The sequence below is a fragment of the Elephas maximus genome, chromosome 3 (genome assembly GCF_024166365.1).
Source record: "Elephas maximus indicus isolate mEleMax1 chromosome 3, mEleMax1 primary haplotype, whole genome shotgun sequence".
Lineage (NCBI taxonomy): Eukaryota > Metazoa > Chordata > Mammalia > Proboscidea > Elephantidae > Elephas > Elephas maximus.
Genome location: NC_064821.1, coordinates 184,775,357 through 184,798,407, shown reverse-complemented (window position 1 = coordinate 184,798,407; position 23,051 = coordinate 184,775,357). Strand labels below are relative to the sequence as shown.

The 23,051-nt window shown below is 35.5% G+C and overlaps 1 protein-coding gene across 1 annotated transcript; it reads left to right on the top strand.

The window, feature by feature from the left end:
• The first annotated feature begins 1,712 nt into the window (after positions 1-1,712).
• On the top strand, positions 1,713-22,543 carry HORMAD1 (HORMA domain containing 1). The gene is made up of 14 exons (XM_049876003.1): positions 1,713-1,889; positions 2,625-2,769; positions 4,312-4,375; positions 5,317-5,353; positions 7,159-7,179; positions 7,454-7,480; positions 8,780-8,847; positions 9,330-9,481; positions 11,201-11,463; positions 13,005-13,071; positions 13,151-13,227; positions 17,918-18,001; positions 20,541-20,612; positions 22,151-22,543. The coding sequence occupies exons 1-14, from the start codon at positions 1,857-1,859 to the stop codon at positions 22,229-22,231; spliced, it is 1,191 nt and encodes a 396-aa protein (XP_049731960.1). The 5' UTR covers positions 1,713-1,856; the 3' UTR covers positions 22,232-22,543.
• Positions 22,544-23,051: the final 508 nt, after the last annotated feature.

Sequence of the window (23,051 nt, the reverse complement as noted above, 5' to 3'; positions counted from 1 at the left end):
CCTCTAAAATAGGAGGTAATACTTGCCCTGTCGTTCTCACAAGGTTCTTGTGAGAAGCAAAGTAACAATGAGATAGTGAATGTGAAAGGCCCTTATAAATTATGTGAGCAAAATATAAGGCAAAATAATTATTAGACCAAAGGTTTTACCATTTTTGACCCTGAAACAAGATTCTAATCTTGATTCCTCTGATTAAGTGACTTTAGGTAAATCTTTTCATGATTGAGGTAGCTGTTTTTTAACTGGTAATACAAACATCAAAATTTATGAATAATTACTCTATGTTTACACTGCTTACACAATTTATTTGAATATATAACTAAGTTTGTAAAATAAGAAGCTTATACTACTAATCTGCTAAGTACCTGCCAGCTCTGATTTTATGATTTTGCTTCTAAATGACCTTACGATTTTATCTCAAACCTATCTATTGTCCCCATAGACACAATACAGTGGTGATATATAATAACTAGCGGACTGCTAAAGCAACTGGTTTCCTGAAGATACAGGACACTATAACGTGGGAATGCAATTATGTGACAGATTCAATAACAAAATAATCAAATTAATATGATGAATTAAACAGCTGATGAGAACACTTTGGTCCCCGCAGAAAAGCACTCTGTATCGGAAAGGCTTTGCACACGCAATTACTTCACCTTTGCGTGTTGTTACTGGCTTGTCGGGGCTGAGACGTGGCGCCATAGATTTCCCTGGCTTGGGGTTCCCGGCGTGCTTTGCGCGCTGTTCTTGGCGGGAAAGGTTACCTCGACTGAAGGGCAAAAGGCCACCGTCGCGTTCTCGCGGGCGCGGGCGACCGACCGTTGAAGGAAGGCGCATGCGCCCCGAGCAAAGCGCGTGTCTCCTCGAGCCGCTTTTCTGGTCGCTGGAGTCGGGTCCTCAGACGTTCCGTAATATATATATATACGTATTATTCTTTGCTTTTTAATCGCTTTTTCTGTCACCTCGTTTACATTTAAGTTTCTAAAAGGCTTAATGACAAAATATTTGGAGAAAAATGTGTATACCTTCTTATTTTTCTCAAGAGGTTCTTCAGATTAGGTTGACCCTAGCGTCTAGTCCAGGTCTCATCAAAATAGGTTTATGTTATACGTTTACGTTAAAGAGACTGTTCTGTGAACTCTTCTAGTTAAATTGCTTCATTAAGAAAAATGAAATTGGGGCAGAAAAATTATAATTGAAACATACATCAAATACACCCGTTGCCATGGAGTCAGTTCCCATTCATAAAAAAAAAAGGGACCCTTAAACGGCAAAATACCAAGGTTGTAATTGAGAAATTAGAATTAGTCACAAAAATCTGTAGTATTTTCTGTTGCCCTATTATGGCTGTTACACAGTATGAAAATATGTTATATCCAGAGCCCTGCTGAAGTTCAGTGAAGGAAAGTTACTTGATTTGGTTATTTTGAAACTACAGATTTTTAAAATAAACATTAGGTTATTTTAAAGGAATTTAGCTGGGCAGTTTTTCATTACCTAATGCCTACCAGCAAAATGTTGTCAATGCTTAAATACTGTAACGAAAAGGAAGGTTGTGCCTTTTTTAAAAAGCACTGAGTTTTACACAGTGCTAAATAAAAAACTTGATTTTTAGTAACCCATTTATTTGAGGCATGCAAACAGCTTACAATTAGGACATTACTCGAGATAGTTGTAATGTGGACCTCTACCTTTTTTTAAAGAATGAAAATAAATTTTTAGTTTATTCACATAATAATCTTTCCGACTTGTAATAAACTAGAATACCAGGGATAAAAGTAAGTTCTGAAGTTAATAAAAGCTTATATTTGTGTCACAAGGTTGAATTAAAGAAAATACTCTGTCAGAAGAAGATGGCCACTGCACAGTTGCAGAGAACTTCCATGGTATGATTCCTTACATTTTAATATGCCTTATTTTAGCTGATTTTATGGTTTCTTAAAGTCTCAGCTATTTTATATTTCCAAGTTAAGAGTCAACTGTTTGAGGGTTTGATGATATCAGGAAACTTCATGCTTTCAGAAATGAAGATATTTGCTAAACTATTTTGAATTAAAGAGTTCTCTTGAATGTTTGATGCATTGCCTTAAATTGCTGGTTCAAATTTTATTTACGTTGTTGCTGGGCGCAGTCGAGTAAATTAGGTTTTGTTACTTTAACGAAATTATGGTTCAGAGCAGTTTACTCCTAGGAAATGAATGTCTGTGCCCCATAAAAAAATATATATATATATATTTTTTTTTAGACAAAGATAAAATTGTCATTTTTACATAGGACCTTACATGACAGTTACCTGTGTTAAATGTAGTCAGTGACTAAAAAGGAAATCATTGTTATCTATTGATGTATTGTGTGTTTACACACAGATCACGAGCAATTCTTAACAAGATTCTCAAGCACTTTTTGCATGTTAACTTAGGCTGCTACCCTAGGAACACTCTTCACATCTTAGAAGTCACGCCTACATCCTGGACATTACTAACAGCAACAACACAACATGGGGAGGGATTCTTTTGGGGGGTACCATGCTTATACAAAATTGGATCGTTTTTAAGTTCAGGAAAACTTTAATTTTCTTTAATAAATCTTAATAAAATGTTTTCATTTCCCTCGAATTCTAGAGTGCATTGGTATTTCCCAGTAAAATATCAACTGAGCAGCAGTCTTTGGTGTTAGTAAAGAGGCTCCTAGCAGTTTCAGTATCCTGTATTACGTATTTGAGAGGAATATTTCCAGAATGTGCTTATGGAACAAGATATCTAGATGGTAATATAATATATCCTTTAAAATGTTTTTATTTTTGCTTGCTCTGTAACTATAATTTTTGAACTAGAGATTTTGTGTCTTTTTTTTAATAAAAGCTTTACTCCGTAAACCCCTTGCTGTGGAGTGGATTCCGACTCACAGAGTAGAACTGCCTCATAGTGTTTTCCAAGACTGTAAATCTTTAGAAAGCAGACTGCCACACCTTTCTCCTTCAGAGCTGCCGGTGGGTTCCAGCCTTTCAGTTAGCAGCCTAGCGCTTCAACCACTGTGCTACCAGGGCTCCTAATAATGGCTTTATTGAGATGTAATTCACATACCATACAATTCACCCATTTAAAGTGTATAGTCAGTGTTTTTTGGTATATTCACAGAGTTGTGCGATTTTAGAACATTTTTATCACTCCAAAAAGAAACCCCATACCAATTAAGTTACTCCTCGCTTCTCCCAACCCCTCAGTCCTGGGCATCCACCAATCTACTTTCTGTCCGTATGGATTTACCTATTCTGAACATATCGTATAAATAGAATCATACAATATATAGTCCTTTGTGACTGGCTTCTTTCACATAGCATAATGTACTCGAGGTTTAGCCATACTATAGCATATATCATTACTTCATTTATTTTCTTTGCTGAATAATATTCCATTGTATGGCTATACCACATTTTATTTATCCAGTCATCAGCTGATTAACATTTGGGTTGTTTCTACTTTTGGCTTATTATGAATAATGTCACATTTGTGTATACATGTAAGTGGCTTTTTAAAAGTATATTAAATAAATATACCTTGGAAACAATCATAAAGTTTTTCCTCAGTTTCTCAAGTATAATTTCATCTGACATTACTCTTATAATGGTGAAGTAAATAGATTAAAAAAGTCTATTATTTAGAACTTTGTACAATGATAGTATATCTCTTGGGCTATTTTAAGGGAGTAAAAATAATACAGAGACATCTGGTTTGTACTACAATAACAACTTTCATATGCTGTGTACCAACTATGAGCGCTATGTTAAGCACTTTATGCATGGTATGTTGTTAATTCATATTACAGCCCTATGATGCTATTATCCCTATTTTTTCACACAAGGAACCTGAGACTGAGAGATGGTCTCAGTCCTTTCCACTATGTTACGTGTTTCTTTTTGTGCAGCATTCTTTGTCTTTGAGAGCCAGCTAACTTCTTGGTCCTTTACAAATATTTTAATGGGATAAGGGTTCATAACAAGTATTCTAAGACTGTGGGATAATGATGGCATGAAAGCATTATATATAATTTTATGTATTCTGTAGTTTTTAAAAATGAAATTTTTCGATCCATCAACATGCATCTTAATCATTATGATACCATTTTATAATAAGGATAAAGTACTATTTATTTCCATAGATCCTTTTTTCCTTTAATTATATTACTAATGCCAATTATCTATAAGTTCACTGCCATTAATAATATAGCATACAGCTAAAAAAAAACTTCATTTAAAATTTCTAGTTGTTACTGTTCTTAAGATGATCTTTATATCATTTTTGTGTTTAGATCTTTGTGTCAAAATTCTGAGAGAAGATAAAAATTGTCCAGGATCTACACAGTTAGTGAAGTGGTAAGTAAAAGAACACTAACAGGTAGGAAATTATTTCTTTTCTTAAATCATATTTTTGTACCGTGGATATCTTTCAATGTTTAACCTAATTTTAGTGATTCCTCCTTTAACACTAGATTTTAAATACCAATATTGCAGATCTTTGAATTTTTCCATTAAATTTTTCCTTTTTTCATGCCCATGTGAACACAAGTGTTTTCAGGCTCCATTTTCTTATTATTGCTCCCTACAAATAACTGTCAGATATTTTATGTTTTTCTGTTAGCATTTTATATTTCTGCCACATTGTGTATGTGTTTTAATCTAGTTAAGGAAAGAACTCTAATAAGAAATGTTTGTATTATTTTGTTGCTGTCGTAAGGTGCCATTGAGGTGATTGCGACTCATAGCAACCTTATGTACAACTGCCCAGTCCTGCTCCATCCTCAAAATCGTTGCTATGTTTGAGCCTACTGTTGGAGCCCCTGTGTCAGTCCATCTCCTTGAGGGTCTTCCTCTTTTTCGATAACCCTCTATTTTACCAAGCATGATGTCCTTCTGCAGGGACTGGTCGCTTCTTATAACATGACCAAAGTACATGTGACAAAGTCTCACCATCCTTGCATGTAAGGAGCATTCTGGCTGTACTTCTTCCAAGACAGATTTGTTTGTTCTTCTGGCAGTCCATGGTACATTCAGTATTCTTTGCCAACACCATAATTTAAAGGCATCAATTCTTCGTCGGTCTTCCTTATTCGTTGTCCAGCTTTCACATGCATATGAGGCAATTGAAAATACCTTGGCTTGGGTCAGATGCACTTTAGTCCTCAAAGTGACATCTTTGGTTTTTAACACTTTAAAGAGGTCTCTTGAGGTAATATGGATATTTGTGAAAAGAACTTTATTTTCTGGAAATGTGTTTAGTCTAAAAAAGAGCCTTGATTTTTTTTTTTTTCTTAAAGGATGCTAGGATGCTATGATGCTTTACAGAAAAAATATGTAAGTTTTTTAATACTTTATTTTTTTTCACAGTTTACATTCTACATTTCTAATAGCAACTACCTTGTAGTAAAACATTAAACTAACTGGGCATAGGCCAGTCTAAGTTACTGAAAAGTCTGAACATCAGAATATTTTAAAAACTGATATTAACTCATTTAAAGCTAATGGAATTAATATTAAACAAATTTTGCCAAGTCAGTTTTGAGTGTTTAAGATTCATTTGTATTAATAATACATATTGGCTTACAAAAATTAATGATTAAAAAGTCTTTTAAAATATTTATTCACTTAGTTTTATTCAATGCCTTCAACAATCTTGTTTATACTATTAATTTAATAAATTATTTCTTCATAAGAGTTCAAAAATAAATTTCCATATAGTCTAGGTTAAATTATCACACATTCTGAATTACTGAAATTTTAACTCATGAGGTTTTACTATAGACTAAAAACCTTTTAGCATACTTAGTATACTTTTTTAACTCATGAGGTTTTACTATAGAGTAAAAACCTTTTAGCGTACTTAGTATACTTTTATATCAATGTATGTAAAGAAGTCCAGCCCTAGGCAAAATTGTGAAGAGGATAAGTTTTTATCCATGGTCCCCAAACTCCTTCATTAAGGCATAGACTAAACATTGAGTGCTTGCTGTGTGCTAAGTACATATTCTAAGTAGGAGCTGAGTAAGCTAGCAATGGTCAACAAGGCAAAAAGGGTCCCTGCTATAGTGGGAAAACAGCCAATAAAACAAGTCATCAGATAATTCCCAATAGTGTTAAATGCCATTAAAATTTTTAGAAAAAGTATGGGGAAAATAGAGAGGCGGGGCTAACTTTAGGGCTATCAAGAGGAGCATCTCTGAGGAGATGATGTTTAAGCAGGGACCTGAATAAGAAGAAACTAGCCAGACATTGATTTTGGGAGGGAATATTCCTGACAAAAGAGAAACACGAAAGCAAAGACTTGGAGGGGTGTTTGGAGAGTTCAGGGAACAAAAAGAAGGCCAATATGACTGGAGTGCAATGAGCAGCACAGGAGAGTGGCCTAGAGAGATGGGCAGGGCCAGAATATTCAGGACTGGGTAGATAAAGATTCTATTTTAAGTGCAAAGAAAATCTGTTTTAAGTTTTTAAGTAGAGATGCGACAACGTTTGTCTTTAATTTTTTTTTTAAATCACTCTACTGTTTAGAGAATATACTGTAGAAGGAGAATAAGATTGAAAGTAAGGAGAATAGCACTTAGGCCATTGTTGTCGTCGTTGTGAGGAGTAATGGTGGCTTAGACAAGGATGACAGAGAGAGAAAAATGAATGGATTGAGGATATATTTGCCCATAGAACTTATTCAACTTGTTGATGGATTGGTTGTGGAGTATAAGGAAAAGATTAGAATCAAGGATGACTTCGATTTTTGGCAGATGACCTGAGTGAATGATTTCATGTGATTTTCTGGTCAGAAGGTCTCCAAAATCTTTCTTTTCTTAAGTGCTAAGGGTCATGAACTCTCCACTTTTTTCTCTCTTCCAAACCTGATCTCAACATTGGTAAGGTTTTGTGTGTTATTTTACAATATATATTTTCCTTTTAACTGCTTGTAGTGTCCTTGTTTGCATAAGTCAATTAGGGAATGAGGAAACATATCTAAAGTATTGCCTTACGTGCATGATACGAAGCCTACCTTCTGTACTAGTTATTTCTTATTAGGAATACATGTTGAAATAGGACAAAGAATTCTTATGATCCATCATGAAAAAATGTTTTATAAAATACAAGTAAGATTTTTGTTCTTTGTTGTATTTCAGCTAAGGATGGTTGTTCTAGCTGTAAGTATTTTAAAATAATATGTTCTTTTTTTATAAAGACTGTCAAATTCAGCCTTCCTTAATTAAATAACACTGAAACCATCAATAGATTATGTCAATTTATTCAAACAACTGATCTATTTAATAGAAAAAAATAACACACTAATGTTTCAGGTGGTTGTTTCGTTTTGCTTTGCTCTGCTGAGTTCACTTAATAATTTAGTCTAAACACCTAATTTAGTTCTTCTTGAATACATAGCCTTAGATAACTCAATTGTGAATTATTTTTAAATAGGTATACACCAATCCAAAAGACCCTCAGGTAGGTGTGCTTGAGTTCGTAATGAAACATAATGCCTCTAATGTTTAGAAATAATATAAAACTGTAATAAATCTTATGCTTTAATTGTTCTTTGATCAGTGCACTTTCATGACTGTCCACATTTGAACCTTATAAAACTCTTCTGAGGTAAGGCAGGGCTTGTGGTGTTATCTTTAAACAGATTAATAAATTTACTACAAGAGAGAATGTATGGCTGATTCTAGGCCACAAAGCTAAAAATTGTTAGAATTACCCTAAATCTCCTGATTTCTGGTTCTTTACAATATTCCTTCTGTAGAATTATGGAAGGGCTTGAGTTTGAGGAAAATAAGAAACTCATCCTTAAAAACTTTGAATACCTATCCCAGTCCAGTCATACCCACTTGTTCGTCTGATAATTAAGGGAAAGACAGAAAGACAAGAAAGGGGAAACCAGAAGATAAACAAGGAGGAAAGATGTATTGAGTGTCAACTACATACTAGGCTGTGTTCTTTGGGAATTTGTGTGCATTATCTCACTTGTTCACTACCACCTCAGCAAGGTTACTATCATTATCATTTCCACTTTACAGATAAGAAAACTTAACTACAATGTAACTTGCACAGGGTCACAGTGGCAGAAATGGCAGAACCGGGACTTGAACCTAGGAAGGCTAGTTCATGATCTGAGTGCTTAGCTATTACACTCTAGCTATTACAATATTGTGTTCCATTCAATCATAGAGAAGCAAATTTAAACTGTTTTTTTTTTTTTTAAGAGAAAGAGAGCTAATTCCTATCCCTATGTGAGCATTGGAAACCCTGGTGGCGTAGAGGTTAATTGCTACAGCTGCTAACTAAAACTCGGCAGTTAGAATCCACCGGGCGCCCCTTAGCAACTCTGTGGGGCAGTTCTACTGCCAGCCTTTTGATTAGCAGCCAAACTCTTAACCACTGCACCACCAGGGCTCAGTGATTATGGTATACCTCCTAGTGGAGAGCAAGGATTTAAGCCCAGTGCTTAGCCGCTCAGCTGAGGTATGCTGCCTCCCTTATCTGCCTGCTGAGGAGTTCCTTCCATGTAATATACATAACATACGTTACAATGAGTAGAGGAATGCATATCTCTTCAAGATGAGCCCAAAAGCCCAGCCCATGGGAATAACTACTGTATTAGGATTTGAAAACTTCAAAGGACCAATAGATTAACATGACAGAAAAAATTATCAAATAAATGTTGAGTCATACAAAAGCAATACATAGGAGTTTGGCAGCCAGTACTGTATATTAAATGTATAACTGCAATGTTTTCTATTTAAGACAATTTCAGAATGTTACCAGTTTAAATTCAAGTACACCAGTAATGGACCAGTAATGGACTTCATAAGGTATTATTCTATAGTTTCTTTTTGCATTACCACTTAACTCATGTTAATACTATATAGCCAAATTTCAGGATTAATTCTAAAACTTCTCACATTCCCAATTAACTATCGAGACATATAAAATATACTTGGAGTAGCTAATTAAAAAAAGCTCCATACTGTTAATTGTGGAAACAGAGCCAGAGTAGGAAACTACTATATGCTTGAGTGATTAGAAATATAATTAACATCCATGATTTGTTTCCTTTAACACCTTATGTAAAATGTATATTAATTTAATTTATGTAAAATTGAGTTATTAGTTTATAATGATATTAATAGTGATATTTTTAAAAATTATAATAGAGACATTAAAACACATTTTTATGGTAACTTCCAACTTAAAAATGTAATGCTGTTAAAGGAATTAGATCTCAAATAGTAAAATGTGAAGTTATATTAGAAGCCACAAGTTTCATAAAAGAAATTGTATGATTCTCTTCTAGTAAAAACCAAAACAGCGAATCTAACATGTCATCTGCTGACACCAAGAAAGCAAGTATTCTCCTCATTCGCAAGATTTATATCCTAATGCAAAATCTGGGACCTCTACCTAATGATGTTTGTTTGACCATGAAACTTTTTTACTACGATGAAGGTACTATTTGTAATACATCTTATTTCATTTAGTATCTGCAGGTTTTATTATTATTGAAACAGTTGGTTTTCATTATAATTTAGATAAGTATTTTAAAGCACCTAAATTGTTATGTATTTTTAGAAATCATAAAAGTTATATTTAATATCAGCATTTGAAAAATAAAGATTTGAGTAAATAGACTTTAAAATATACACAAACTTCTCTAGTAATGAGAACATGTCCATGTGAGGTAAAGCCTCACTCATAATTAAAGAAATGCAACATGAGATAGTGTTTTTTTTTTTACTTATCAGATTGGTAACACTTATAAGCCCATTATAGGCAAGGGTATGGGGAAGGACATCATGCTGGTAACATAGAGGGTCAGTATAAAAGAGGAAGACACTCAACAAGATGGATTGACACAGTGGCTGCAACACAGGCTCAAGCGTAATAACGATTGTGAGGATGGCGCAGAACCAGGCAGTGTTTCGTTCTGTTGTACCTGGGGTCACTATGAGTCAGAAGCAACTCGACGGCACCTAGCAACAACGACATACATCTGTTTAAAAGAATGTGCTGACAAATGAAGTTATCCAAGAGATATTATTAAGTTGAAAAAAGGCCAGGTGCAGAACAGTATGATCCCATTTGTATTTTTAAGGATATAAATATGCAATATATGTTCTATGTGCATAATATCTTCTAGAAGCACATAAGGCAACAACAATAATAAAAGCTAACATTATGTGCTTGTTCTGTTCTGAGCATTTTATACATTTTAGTTCATTTAATGCCCACAATATAATAGTATTTACCTGTGAGGTCAATATTATTATTTCCCCATTTGACAGATGAGGAAATCAAATCAAAGATGATACATATAATTTGCTGAAGGTCACACAGCCAGTCAAGTGAAGAAAAGAAAGGTTTACTTTAGGAAATAAAATGGGTACTTGGAGCAAGGGCTTAGAAGGGTAACAAGTGCCCAGGAGCAATCTCTAAGTTGCACCTCCCCCAGTTTCAAGATGTAGGGGCAAGTGCCCCCTCTACCCTCTCCTCATTACACCTCTGACTTGGAGATAGTGTTGTTAGGTGCCGTTCAGTCAGTTCAGACTCCTAGTGACTCTGCGTACAGCAGAATGAAACACTGCCTAGTCCTACACCATCCTCACAATCATTGCTATGTTTGAGCCCAGTTGTTGCAGTCACGTGTCAGTTTGTCTCATTGAGGGTTGTCTTCTTTTTCACTGACCCACTGCCAAGCATGCTGTCCTTCTCCAGGAACTGATCCCTCCTGATAACACGTCCAAAGTAAGTGAGACAGAGTATCACCATCCTTGCTTCTAAGGAGCATTTTGGCTGTACTTCCAAGAAGTGGTCTTTACTTTTTATTTTATGCCCTTCTGTACTATTTGAAGGTATGTTGGTGGCACAGTGGTTAAGCGCTCACCTTCTAAGCCAAAGATGAGCAGTTCTAACCCACCAGCTGCTCCACAGGAAAAAGATGTGGCAGTCTGCTTCTGTAAAGACTACAGCCTTGGAAACCCTGTGGGGCAGTTCTGCCCTGTACTATAGTGTGGCTGTGAGGGGGAGTCTACTCGATGGCAAAGGGTTTGGTTTGATTTTTTATTTTTTGGTTTATACTGTGAAATTTCTTCAGTCCACCTGTATTTTTATAATAATAGTTTTCTTCAATTTCATAAAAAACACATTTTACACTTAATTTTTTTGCAGTTACACCACCAGATTATCAGCCTCCTGGTTTTAAGGATGGTGATTGTGAAGGAGTGATATTTGAAGGGGACCCTATGTACTTAAATGTGGGTGAAGTCCCAACACCTTTTCACACCTTCAAAGTAAAAGTAACCACTGAGAAAGAACGAATGGAAAACATTGATTCAGCTATACTGTCACCAAAACTATCATTAAAAACACCACTTCAGAAAATCCTGATGGACAAAGATGATCTAGAAGATGAACAGGAGCATTATATAAATGTAAGCATTTAAAGAGTTATGAAATACAGTAATAACAAACATCTGACTCAATTCTGAGGACTTTAATAGCTCTCATTAATATTTATTCTAAATAATGTATTATGATCATAAACTCAAGGTTGGAAGGGACCTTAAAGAAGGTTAAACCCTGAGGTTCTCAAACTTGTTACCTTGTTCCAAACAACATTATACTCAGAAACTTAAAAATACAACTATTCTGACTGAAGTAGGGAATGGTCCTAGAGGCCCAGCCACTTGTCGACTCGCTTACCTTTATAGTGAACTCTGAGGAAATCCCTAGAACTCTGGGACATAATTTGAAAATCACTGAACTAGTCCATTCCCACAACCAATCCTGGATCCTTTCTACAACATCTGCTACTAAGTACTCATGGAGTTTGTGCTGGAAATTCCTCCAGGGCCTGGAAAGTCATTGTCTTAAAGTAGCCTGGAAGACAGGGAAGGTGTCTTATTCATCTTTGTAACCCTATTGTGCCTAGCTAGCACTTAGATTTGTAGCCAGTGGGTTCACAATATTGCCTGAATGAATGGATGAATAGAAATATAAAAATGGTTCCTCACTCCCAGCAAATGTGAAAGCTAGCATTGCTTTAATCTTTCGGCATTAACGTCTTCTTTAATCTTACCTCTGTTGTTTTCTCTTGTCTCTTTTTATTCGCAATTATGGCCACAGTACTAATGTACAGAGGCTGACTCTTGTTAATTAGGGATGCTGCTCTGTGGCCACATTTTTACAAATAAACGATTCAATTAATTTTTAACCAATTCAGTCAAAAGAAAGCTTTTTTCCAAAACCTAAATCCTAGTCTTGCTTTGTAAGTAAATATAGCTGGGATTTATGCAGCATTCTTTGAAATATTTAAAGCTCTTTGACATATGTCACAAAGGGAACAATAATTATAATTAGACATTAAACCTGTTACCCTTCCTACCATACTATGACTGAGCTTCACTAACTTCCTGAAGAAAGTTGGGGTATATTCAGAGTGTATGCTAACATCTGTACAGAGATTCCAGAAACTATAGAAGTGGTAGCTTGTTGGGTGAGCATGTCTAATTCAATGCCCTCAAACAAGAGTAAGATCTGAGGGCTCTTAGAATCATCAGACATTTTTGAGAAAAGTTGTGTATTTTCTTTACTTGTACTTAAAGCAATTCCACAAAGCTAAGAAAAACAGTATTTTATACTTTGGATGGAGCCCAAAAGTTGGCAGTTCAAGTCTGACAGCCGCTCCTTGGAAACTCTATGGGGCTGTTCTACTCTGTCCTATAGGGTCGCTATGAATCAGAATCAACTTGATGGTAACCGGTTTGGGTCTTTTTTTTTTTTTTTTTTGGCTAAACAAGTAACTGTTCTATAGTAATTATTCAATCACTTATATTTCTGACAAGCTTAAGGTAATTGTAGTGTTATGTTATATTTAACCTTCACACGAAACAAATTCATTTATAAATACTTCCACCCACTTGTTTTAATTTTTTTAAACGTGTCGATTTTTTTAATTCATGTTATTATGTAGGATGATTTTGACACTGGAACTAAAATGGAAGAGCAAAAGAAAAACCCTGGATCTCCTGAACTTGGAGGTAAGAAGCTAATGAAAATGTAGGTTAATTCACTTCCAATTCAATTTTATACCATCTTAATTTTTTTTTCTTTCCCCAGAACCAAACTTGATTTGCGAGGAAGATGAAATTATGAGGTCTAAAGAAAGTCCAGATCTTTCAGTTTCTCATTCTCAGGTATAAACATTTAGTTCCATTTTATATTTTTTTAATATACTGTTTTTTTATTGTGGTAAAATGTACGTAACAAAACTTATATGTAATATATATATTTTGTATATATAAATATGTATATGAAATATATATAACAAAATTTTAGCCATTTTTAAGTGCATGATTCAGTGGCATTAATTACATTCACAGTATTATGCAACCATCACCCTATCCATTTCTAAAAATTTTCACCACCCCAAACAGAAACTCTATACCCATTAAGCAATTACTTCTGATTCCTCCCTTCCCCTAGCCCCTGGTAACCTCTAACCTACTTCCTATCTTTATAAATTGCCCCGTTCTAGATATTTCATATAAATGGAATCATACAATATTTGTCCTTTTGTGTCTGGCTTACTTCACAGCGTAATATTTCTAAGGTTCATCCATATTGTAACATGTAATCAGAACTTCATTCTTTTTTGTGGGTGAATAATACTCCATTTTATTACATACTACATTTTGTTTCTCCCATCTGTCAATGGACATTTGGCTTGTTTTTACATTTTGGCAGTTGCAAATAATATTGCAGTGAACTTTGGTGTACAAGTATCTGAGTCCCTGCTTTCAGTTCTTTGGCTACATACCTAGTTCTTTCAGCTTGAGAAATGCCAAGCATGTCATTCCCTTTGGGTTTTCTAACTTCAGGTCTTTGCACATTTCATTATAATACAGTATTTCGTCTTCTCCAGCTGCCCTTTGAAGTCCTCTGTTTAGCTGCTTTACTACGTTCAGAGTCTCTTTCGACGTCCATTTCGGTCTTTTTTTCTTTCCTGTCTTTTAATGACCTTTTGCTTTCTTCCTGTACGAGGTCCTTGATGTCATTCCACAATTTGTCTGTTCTTCAGTCATTAGTGTTCAGTGCATCAAGTCTGTTCTTGAGATGGTCTCTAAATTCAGGTGAGGTATAATCAAGGTCGTACTTTGGCTCTCGTGGACTTGTTCTAAATTTTTTTCAGCTTCAACTTGAACTTATATATGAGCAATTGATGGTCAGTTCGGCAGTTTGCCCCGGCCTTGTTTTGACTGATACTGAGCTTCTCTATCACCTCTTTCCACAGATTGAGTCAGTTTCCTTCCTGTGTATTCCATCTGGTGAGGTCTACATATAGTTGCCATTTATGTTGTTGACAAAAGGTATTTGCAATAAATAAGTGCTTGGTTTTGCAAAATTCTATCATGCAATCTCAAGTGTTGTTTCTGTCACCAAGGCCATATTTTCCAAATACAGATACTTCTTCTTTGTTTCTGACTTTCACATTCCAATCACCAGTGCATCTTGATTGCATGTTTGATCAATTTCAGAGTGCAGAAATTGGTGAAAGTCTTCAATTTCTTCATCTATGGCCTTAGTGGTTGGTGCGTAAATTTGAATAATAGTATTAACTGATCTTCTCGTAGGTGCATGGATAGTATCCTATCACTGACAGCGTTGTACTTCAGGATAGATCTTGAAATGTTCTTTTTGATGATGAACGCGATGCCATTCCTCTTCAAGTTGTCATACCCAGCATAGTAGACCATATGATTGTCTGATTAAAAATGGCCAATACCAGTCCATTTTAGCTCACTAATGCCTAGGATGTTGATCTTTACACATTCCATTTCATTTTTTACGACTTCCCATTTTCCTAGATTCATACTTCATACATTCTATGTTCCCATTATTAATGGATGCTTGCAGCTGGTTATCCTCATTTTGAGTCATGCCATATCAGCAAACGAAGGTCCTGAAAGCCTTACTCCATCCATTTCATCAAGGTCGACTCTACTTTGAGGAGGCAGCTCTCCCTGAGTTGTGTTTTGAGTGCCTTCTAACCTGAAGGCTCATCTTGCGGCACTACATCAGACAATGTTTTGCTGCTATTCATAAGGTTTTCACTAGCCAGTTTTTTCAGAAGTAGACTGCCAGGTCCTTCTTCCTAGTCTGTATTAGTCTGGAAGCTCCACTGAAACCTATCCGCCATTGGTGACCCTGCTGGTATTTGAAATACCAGTGGCATAGTGTCATGGATTGAATTGTATCCTCCAAAAATATGTGTCAACTTGGCCAGGCCATGATTCCCAGTATTGTGTGACTGTCCACCATTTTGTCATCTGATGTAATTTTCCTGTGTGTTGTAAATCCTGCCTCTGTGATGTTAATGAGGCAGAATTAGAGGCAGTTATGATAATGAGGCAGGACTCAAGATACAAGATTAGGTTGTGTCTTAAGTCACTCTCTTTTGAGATATAAAAGCCAGCAGAGAGACAGGGGGACCTCATACCACCAAGAAACAAGAGCTAGGAGACGAGCACATCCTTTGGACCTGCGTTGAGACACTCCTAGACCAGGGAAAGATTGAGGACAAGGACCTTCCCCCCAAGCCAACACAGAAAGCCTTCCCAAGCTGGTACCCTGAATTTGGACTTCTAGGATCGTAGAATGTGAGAGAATAAATTTTCTTTGTTAAAGCCATCCACTTGTGGTATTTCTGTTATAGCAGTACCGGATAACTAAGACACATAGCTTCCAGCATCACAGCAACACACAAGCCACCACAGTACAACAAACTAACAGACGTTTCTTAAGCTGAAAGAACTGAAGAAAAATTCAAGCCTCGAGTTGCGATATTGAAGGATTCTGTGGCCAAAATATTGAACAATGCAGGAAACATCAAAAGAAGATGGGAAGTTAGATATGTATAAAAAAATAAGTATGCATAAATATGTATGGGAAGGCATATCTGAATAACTAGGTATATGTAAATACATGTTTATGTGTGGTGCATATATTTTCAAGTATAAAATAAAGCACATAGGGGACACGGTTGTGGATACCTCCTAGACACAACCAAACACCCCACAGGATTCGTCTGCTGGGTTTAGGACTATAGTCTCCTGGGGCAACTCAGTCATTTGGCATAATATAATCCATAAAGACGGTGTTCTACATCCTAGTTTGGTAAGTAGCATCTGGGGTCTTAAAAGCTTGTGAGCAGCCATCTAAGATACAATTCTTAGTCTCCACTTGTCTGGAGCTAAAGAGAAAGAAGGAAATCAAAGACTCAGAGAAGAAACTGGGATTGTATCCTTTCACTATACTTACTCAGTTTGTATGCTGAGCAAATAATCCAAGAAACTGGACTATATGAAGAAGAACACGGCATCAGGATTGGAGGAAGACTCATTAACAACCTGCAATACGCAGATGACACAACCTTGTTTGCTGAAAGTGAAGAGGACCTGGAGCACTTACTGATGAAGACCAAAGGCTACAGCCTTCAGTATGGATTATGCCTCAACATAAAACAAAAATCCTCAGAGCTGGACCAGGAAGCAACATCATTATAAATGGAGAAAAGTTGTCAAGGATTTCATTTTACTTGGATGCACAATCAACACGTATGGAACCAGCAGTCAAGAAATCAAAGGACGTATTGCATTGAACAAATCTGCTGCAAAGGACCTCTTTAAAGTATTAAAAAACAAAGATGTCACCTTGAGGACTAAAGTGTGCCTGCCTGACCTAAGCCATGGTATTTTCAATCACCTCATGCATGCGAAAGCTAGACAATGAATAAGGAAAAATGAAGAAGAATTGATGCCTTTGAATAATGATGATGTCAAGAATATTGAATATACCATGGACTGCCAGAAGAAGGAACAAATCTGTCTTGGAAGAAGTACAGCCGGAATTCTCCTTAGAAGGGAGGATGACTAGACTTCACCTCACGTACTTTGGACATGTTATCCGGAGAGACCAGTCCCTGGAAGAGGACATCATGCTTGGTAAAGTAGAAAAGTAGAGGGTGGGAGAAAAAGAAGATCTTCAACTCGATGAATTGACAGTGGCTGCAACAGTGTGCTCACACATAGCAACAACTGTGAGGGTGGCGCAGGACTGGGTAGTGTTTAGTTCTGTTGTACATAGGGTCTCTGTGAATCGGAACTGACTCAGCGGCACCTAACAGCAGCAACATATACCTAAGATTGGACTTGCTGAGTCATATGGTAATTCTGTGTTTAACTTTTTGAGGAACTGTCAACTTGTTTCCCACAGAAGTCCATTATGCTTTTAACTTTTTTTTTAAAGACTGTTTCTTATATGCTTACTTAGTTATAGCTCCAAGTTTCTTATTCTAGGTCACTAAGAAGAAAACAATGTATTTAGAATGCTTTTTACTAACGACACCTGGCAATTATATGTTGAAAAGTTTTGATTATATTACTGGTGGATTTGCTTAGTAGTAAACTTAAATACTGTTCACAGAATCTCAGAATTTCAGAGCTAGACAGAATCTTTGGGATTATCTATTCTACCCACTTTATATTTACTAATGGAATATATAATATTTTTATTTATTTATTTTTTTACCTTGGAGCAGAACTTGTTTAATTTTGCTTTCCATATACGGTGAAATCTTGCAATAATAGATTTATATAAAAGTAATTTGGAAATAATGACATAGAGGATTGTCCGACTTCCTCTGCCCAGCCCCTTTCTCAAATGGCAGTGGGCTAAAGTTTTTATCTTCTGGAAGCATAGTGCCTAGTGATCATTTGGGTCTTTGTCAGTTCAGTAAATTGCCAATTTTATATAGTGTCAGTTTCACCCTCTTTACTTTTGTGTTTTTTATGTTATATGGTTTTGTATAATTATCTTCCTTTTTAGGTTGAGCAGTTAGTCAGTAAAACATCTAAACTTGATGTGTCTGAAAGCAAAACAAGAAGTGGAAAAATATTTCAGAGTAAGATGGTAAGTATCTCCTTAGGTTTGTTTTCCAGTCTAACCTTGTAATTTTCTCCCTGTATGTGAGTTTATATTGCTGTTTAATACTTCACTTATTCAAGTAATATTTATTAAGCACCTATCATGTGCCAGTTACTCTACTAGGTGCTTGGGATGTAAGCTGAATAATACATAGCCCAGGTCTTGGCTAAACATTTAGTGACTGGAGGTAAACAAGCAGTGATCTAGAGCTATGATAGAAGTCTGAATGAGCTACATGGAGGAAGGAACTGTTCCCTACAAGGGAAAGAACTGTTAATTTTTCTGAAAGTGCAGAAGAGAGGAGAATCCAGGAAAGGCTTTGAAAAGTGACCCTATTGAACATAGTCTCAGGGGACATCTAGGTCAATTGGCATAACATAGTCCATAAAGAAAATGTTCTACATTCTACTTTGGTGAGTAGTGTCTGGGGTCTTAAAAGCTTGCAAGTGGCCAGCTAAGATACATCTGTTAGTCCCATTCCATCTGGAGCAAAGGAAAATGAAGAAATTAATGACACAATGAAAATATTATTCCAAAGAGCTAATGGCCCACGTGAACCACAGCCTCCACCAGCCTGAGCCCAGAGGATTAGATGGTGCCCAGCTATCACCACTGACTGCTCTGACAGGGATCAGAATAGAGTCCCAGACAGAGTGGGAGAAAAATGTAGAACAAAATTCACATTCACAAAAAAGACCAGATGTACTGGTCTGACAGAGACTGGAGGAACCCCCAAGGCTATGGCCCCTTCCTAACTCAGAACTGAAGCCACTCCCAAAGCCCACTTTTCAGTCAGAGATTAGACAGGCCTATAAAACAAACGATAACACAGGTGAGAAACTTGTTTCTTAGTTCAATCAAGTATATGAGACCAAATGCGCAACACCTGCCCAAAAGCAAAGAGGAGAAGGCAGGAAGGGACAGGAAGGCTGGTCAAATTGACACAGGAAACCCAAGGTGGAAAGGGAAAGGGCTGAGAGTGCTGACACACTGTGGGGATTACAACCAATGTCACAAAACAATTTGTGTATAAATTTTTGAATGAGAAACTAATTTGCTCTGTAAACTTTTCACCTAAAGCAAAAAAAAAAAGGAACACTGTCATCCATACTCCCAAGGTAATTTCCTAGGATGCCAAAATATTCCCATGTTCACTCTTGTAAATTATCTTGTTAATTAGATATTTAAAAAGTAATGTTTTGTATATAGTTTGCATAAAATGAATCTTACGTTCTCAAACTAAAAAAAAAATCACTACTTTTAGTTTCTGCTATGAATTAGCATTTTATTTTAGACTTTTAAGTTACTCTCAAAGGTTCAGGGGTGAAGAAAAAGCATTCTGTAAAATATATAAAACACTACATCCAAAATATTACTATCAGTGGTGTGCTGGGGCTGGATTGTAAGAGCCAGTTATTAGCATTTCTTCCCAACACGACGTTGAGTGACTTCATGTTGGTAGCTTGAAATTTGACATTGTTAGCGTATTCACAGCACAATAATCAGCAAGTGCCTCAGATCAGGGTTTTTTTTTTTTTCCTCTGAGCTAGTTGCTAAGAATTTGCTAGCATACCACTGATTACAGTGCCATTTTAAGATGTATCCTTTTTTCTACATTCTCACTGAGAAGTTAGAGCTGGCAAGAAGGCAACATTCAAGCTAGTATGTATGTAGGCAAGAGATGGAAGAATGTCAAGAGTTACTACCTCTACAGGAGGGGACAGGAAAGTTAGTAATAGAGAACCTAATGTTGAGAAGGGAGAGTGTTGACATGTTGTGGGGTTGTTAACCAGTGTCATAAAACATGTGTACTAACTGTTTAATGAGAAACTAGTTTGTTCTGTAAACCTTCATCTAAAGTACAATAAAAAAAAAATTACTACCTCTAGCAGCAAAACGTCCTCCCTAGCCAGCTTCTATTTAGGATGAATATCCTTTACTAGGATGTAGGAAGGCAGGCATTAAAAAATAATATATTATTAGGCAATATTTCCTTGTAATGTAACATTAAGATGCTTTGTGAACGTAAATTCATTTTTTAAATTGCCCATGTATTTGGTTAGGAAGTCTCAGCCAGAGTGCTCTCAATTTTGAGATACATGACTGAATTACAGTTAGGAAAGGGCAAGAAAATGAAAATACTATGGAAGCAGAGCCCTGGTGGCACAGTGGTTAAGAGCTAAGGCGAGCTATGGCTGCTAACCACAGGGTCGGCAGTTCAAATCTACTAGCCACACCCTGGAAACCCTGTGGGGCAGCTCTACTCCATCCTGTCGGTCACTGTGAGTGGGAATTGACTCGATGGCAACAAGTTTAACTTTTGATGTACTATGGAAGTAATCATTGAAAAGTGCATTTTAAGTTTCAGAAAAGAAATATTTCCTTTTAGAGGATAATAATATGATATCTAATAGTTTGTCATCACATAAAATTCATTTAAAACTGCGTATGGTTGCATAAGATTGAAAATCAAGCATTGGCTCTTGAGATATAACCAATTAGTAATTATTTTTTCTTTATGGAGGCTAATGGAAATCAACCAGTAAAATCTTCTAAAGAAAATCGGAAGAGACGTCAGCCCGAACCAGGCAAAAGAGTAAGTGTCGTAATAATGTATATGTTGAATAAAATGGCAAATATCAGAATATTAGCAATATAAAAAAAAGCAATATAGATTGAGATTAAAATGATAAATATGATAACATCCTTGGATAGCAAAGCTCTGATATTCAAATCTTGTTTAAATATATTTGGTTTTTAAAAATGAGATGATTTTTAAATAAGATGAACTAAGTTGGTTTATTAATTATTTCCTGTAAACTTTTACTGCCTCATTCCATGAATGATTTGAAGTAGTCTGAGGAATTTATAAAATAAAAATCAGTGTCAGGAAAAATATGTGTAGAATGAGAAAGTTACAGTATAAGAATATTCAGGCCATTTTGTTACTACAGAGCTGAAATTGTGCTAGAGTCCCTGGGTGGCACAAAGGGTTAAGCACTTGACTACTAGCCAAAAAGTTGGGGCTTCAAACCCACCCAGAGGCTCTTTAGAAGACAGGCCTACCAATTTGCTTCTGAAAGATGATAGCCTTCAAAACCCTGTGGAGCGGTTTACTCTTCACACATGGAGTCAGAATTGACTTGATGGCAACTAACTACAACAGAATTACACAAATTGGATCTGGCCTTTCTAAAGGCCAAAACTAAGGTGGAAACAAGGTAAATTGCCAAATCCATGTGTTCCCTGAAAATCACCTCCTTCTAGAAAAAACTTTTACTGACCTAAGTTCTGTGAATGATAATGTATTTGGTATTTCTGAGATAAATATTCATTTTTCTGACTAGAATTTTTAGTATTATTAGTAGGTTAAAATTAGATGATTCAAACCTTAATGTTTTTATTAAATCACACATTCAAGAAGCAATCTCAATAATACAGCTGGTTAATACTGTTTTCAATTGTATAACTTAAGGGAATGGAATAACGACATTCCATTAATATTTTAGGTTGTTTAATTTTCCCCAATTATTAAGCCTCAATTTATTCTGCAAAATGATAATCCAATTTGTAATCCCTAGTGAGTTTGACTTTTTCCATCAAAATCAAAATTCATTAACCCAGGGAATCTTATGAAGTGTTCCCTAATTCATCCTCCCATTCATTCAGAAACATGCATTGAATTTCTAATATCTAAAAAAAAAAATTTTTTTTATCAGGTATTGCTGAGCACCAAAAAAACAAGAAAGACACGATTTCAATCTTACATTGTGCCAAAGTAGAATGTTTTCCTATTTGTAGTTCATTTTTTTAATCTTTTTTCCTTTCTTATACTTCCCAAATATTTGAATATTGTGAGGACATAGGGTTAAATCTCTTTTTAAGTATTCCAGCAACCCTAATGAAGACCTTTTACTTTGCAAGTACATACTTTCAACAGCCATTGGAAGATGTAAATATGTTAATAATAAATTTTACCCTACTTTTAAGGAATCCAGGCATTCTTATCTTAGTAGGAAATAGTTCTGCTCTGCATAATAATAATAATAAAGAAACCTCAGAGACATTAAAAAATATCTAAAATTAAAGACATTTAAACTGGAAAGTATCTGAGCAGATGTTTTCTTTTAACAGGTCCTCCATCACTTTGATTCTTCTAGTCAAGAGTCAGTACCAAAAAGGAGAAAGTTTAGTGAACCAAAGGAACATATATAAAAATTATTTTCTTTTCTGCCGTTTGCAAAGTTTTTCTCAACATTAACTAAAGGATACTATATTACTATTTTAAGGTGTGTTTTCTATACCTCTGAAATTTTATATGTAGTCATAAGCAGTTCTTAGCTATCATATTGTAGTCCTTAATCTTATCTGAGACAAATTGAAGAAAATTTTTTAATAAGACCAAAAGTACCAATCTCATACTCGATTCAGTTCATTACCTACTTAGTATTGATCTGTCTTCCATTTCGGTGGACAATTTCTTTAAGCATATATTAACTTTTAAGGCTCTCTAAAACCATTTTTTGAAACAAATTATGATTATTATGCTATTAAAATTTGGTAGGGACTCAAACTTTTTACTTATGTTAAAACTATATTATTTAACTAGCTGTGTTTGTCATTGTGTTGTTATTAAAACAGTGTTCTTCACTACTTTAATAATAGTGTATTAACATGGCAATGCATAATGTGCAATAAAAAATTAGTGCTTTACCTTTTTTTAACATTTTTTACTACAGGAAAAAAGATGACTAATTTTTTAAGTCTGGTATTTTTAGCAGTGTAAATAAAATATTGTTCAGCATGTAGACTCTCTGATGTCTTCTAATTTTTATTTAATTAGCAGAAAACATTTAGGCACTAAATTTTTAAATCATTTCAGTAGATGTTACTCTCCAAGAGTTGACCACACTTCTTAGAGCTTTTGAAGTGGTAACGTGAAATACTGTGCTTTTAAGTGGAAACCTGGGCCCTAGTTCTAGCCTTACCCATTTCCTTTGCTTTAGAAAAACAAGACTTAAAACTTGCTGTGTCT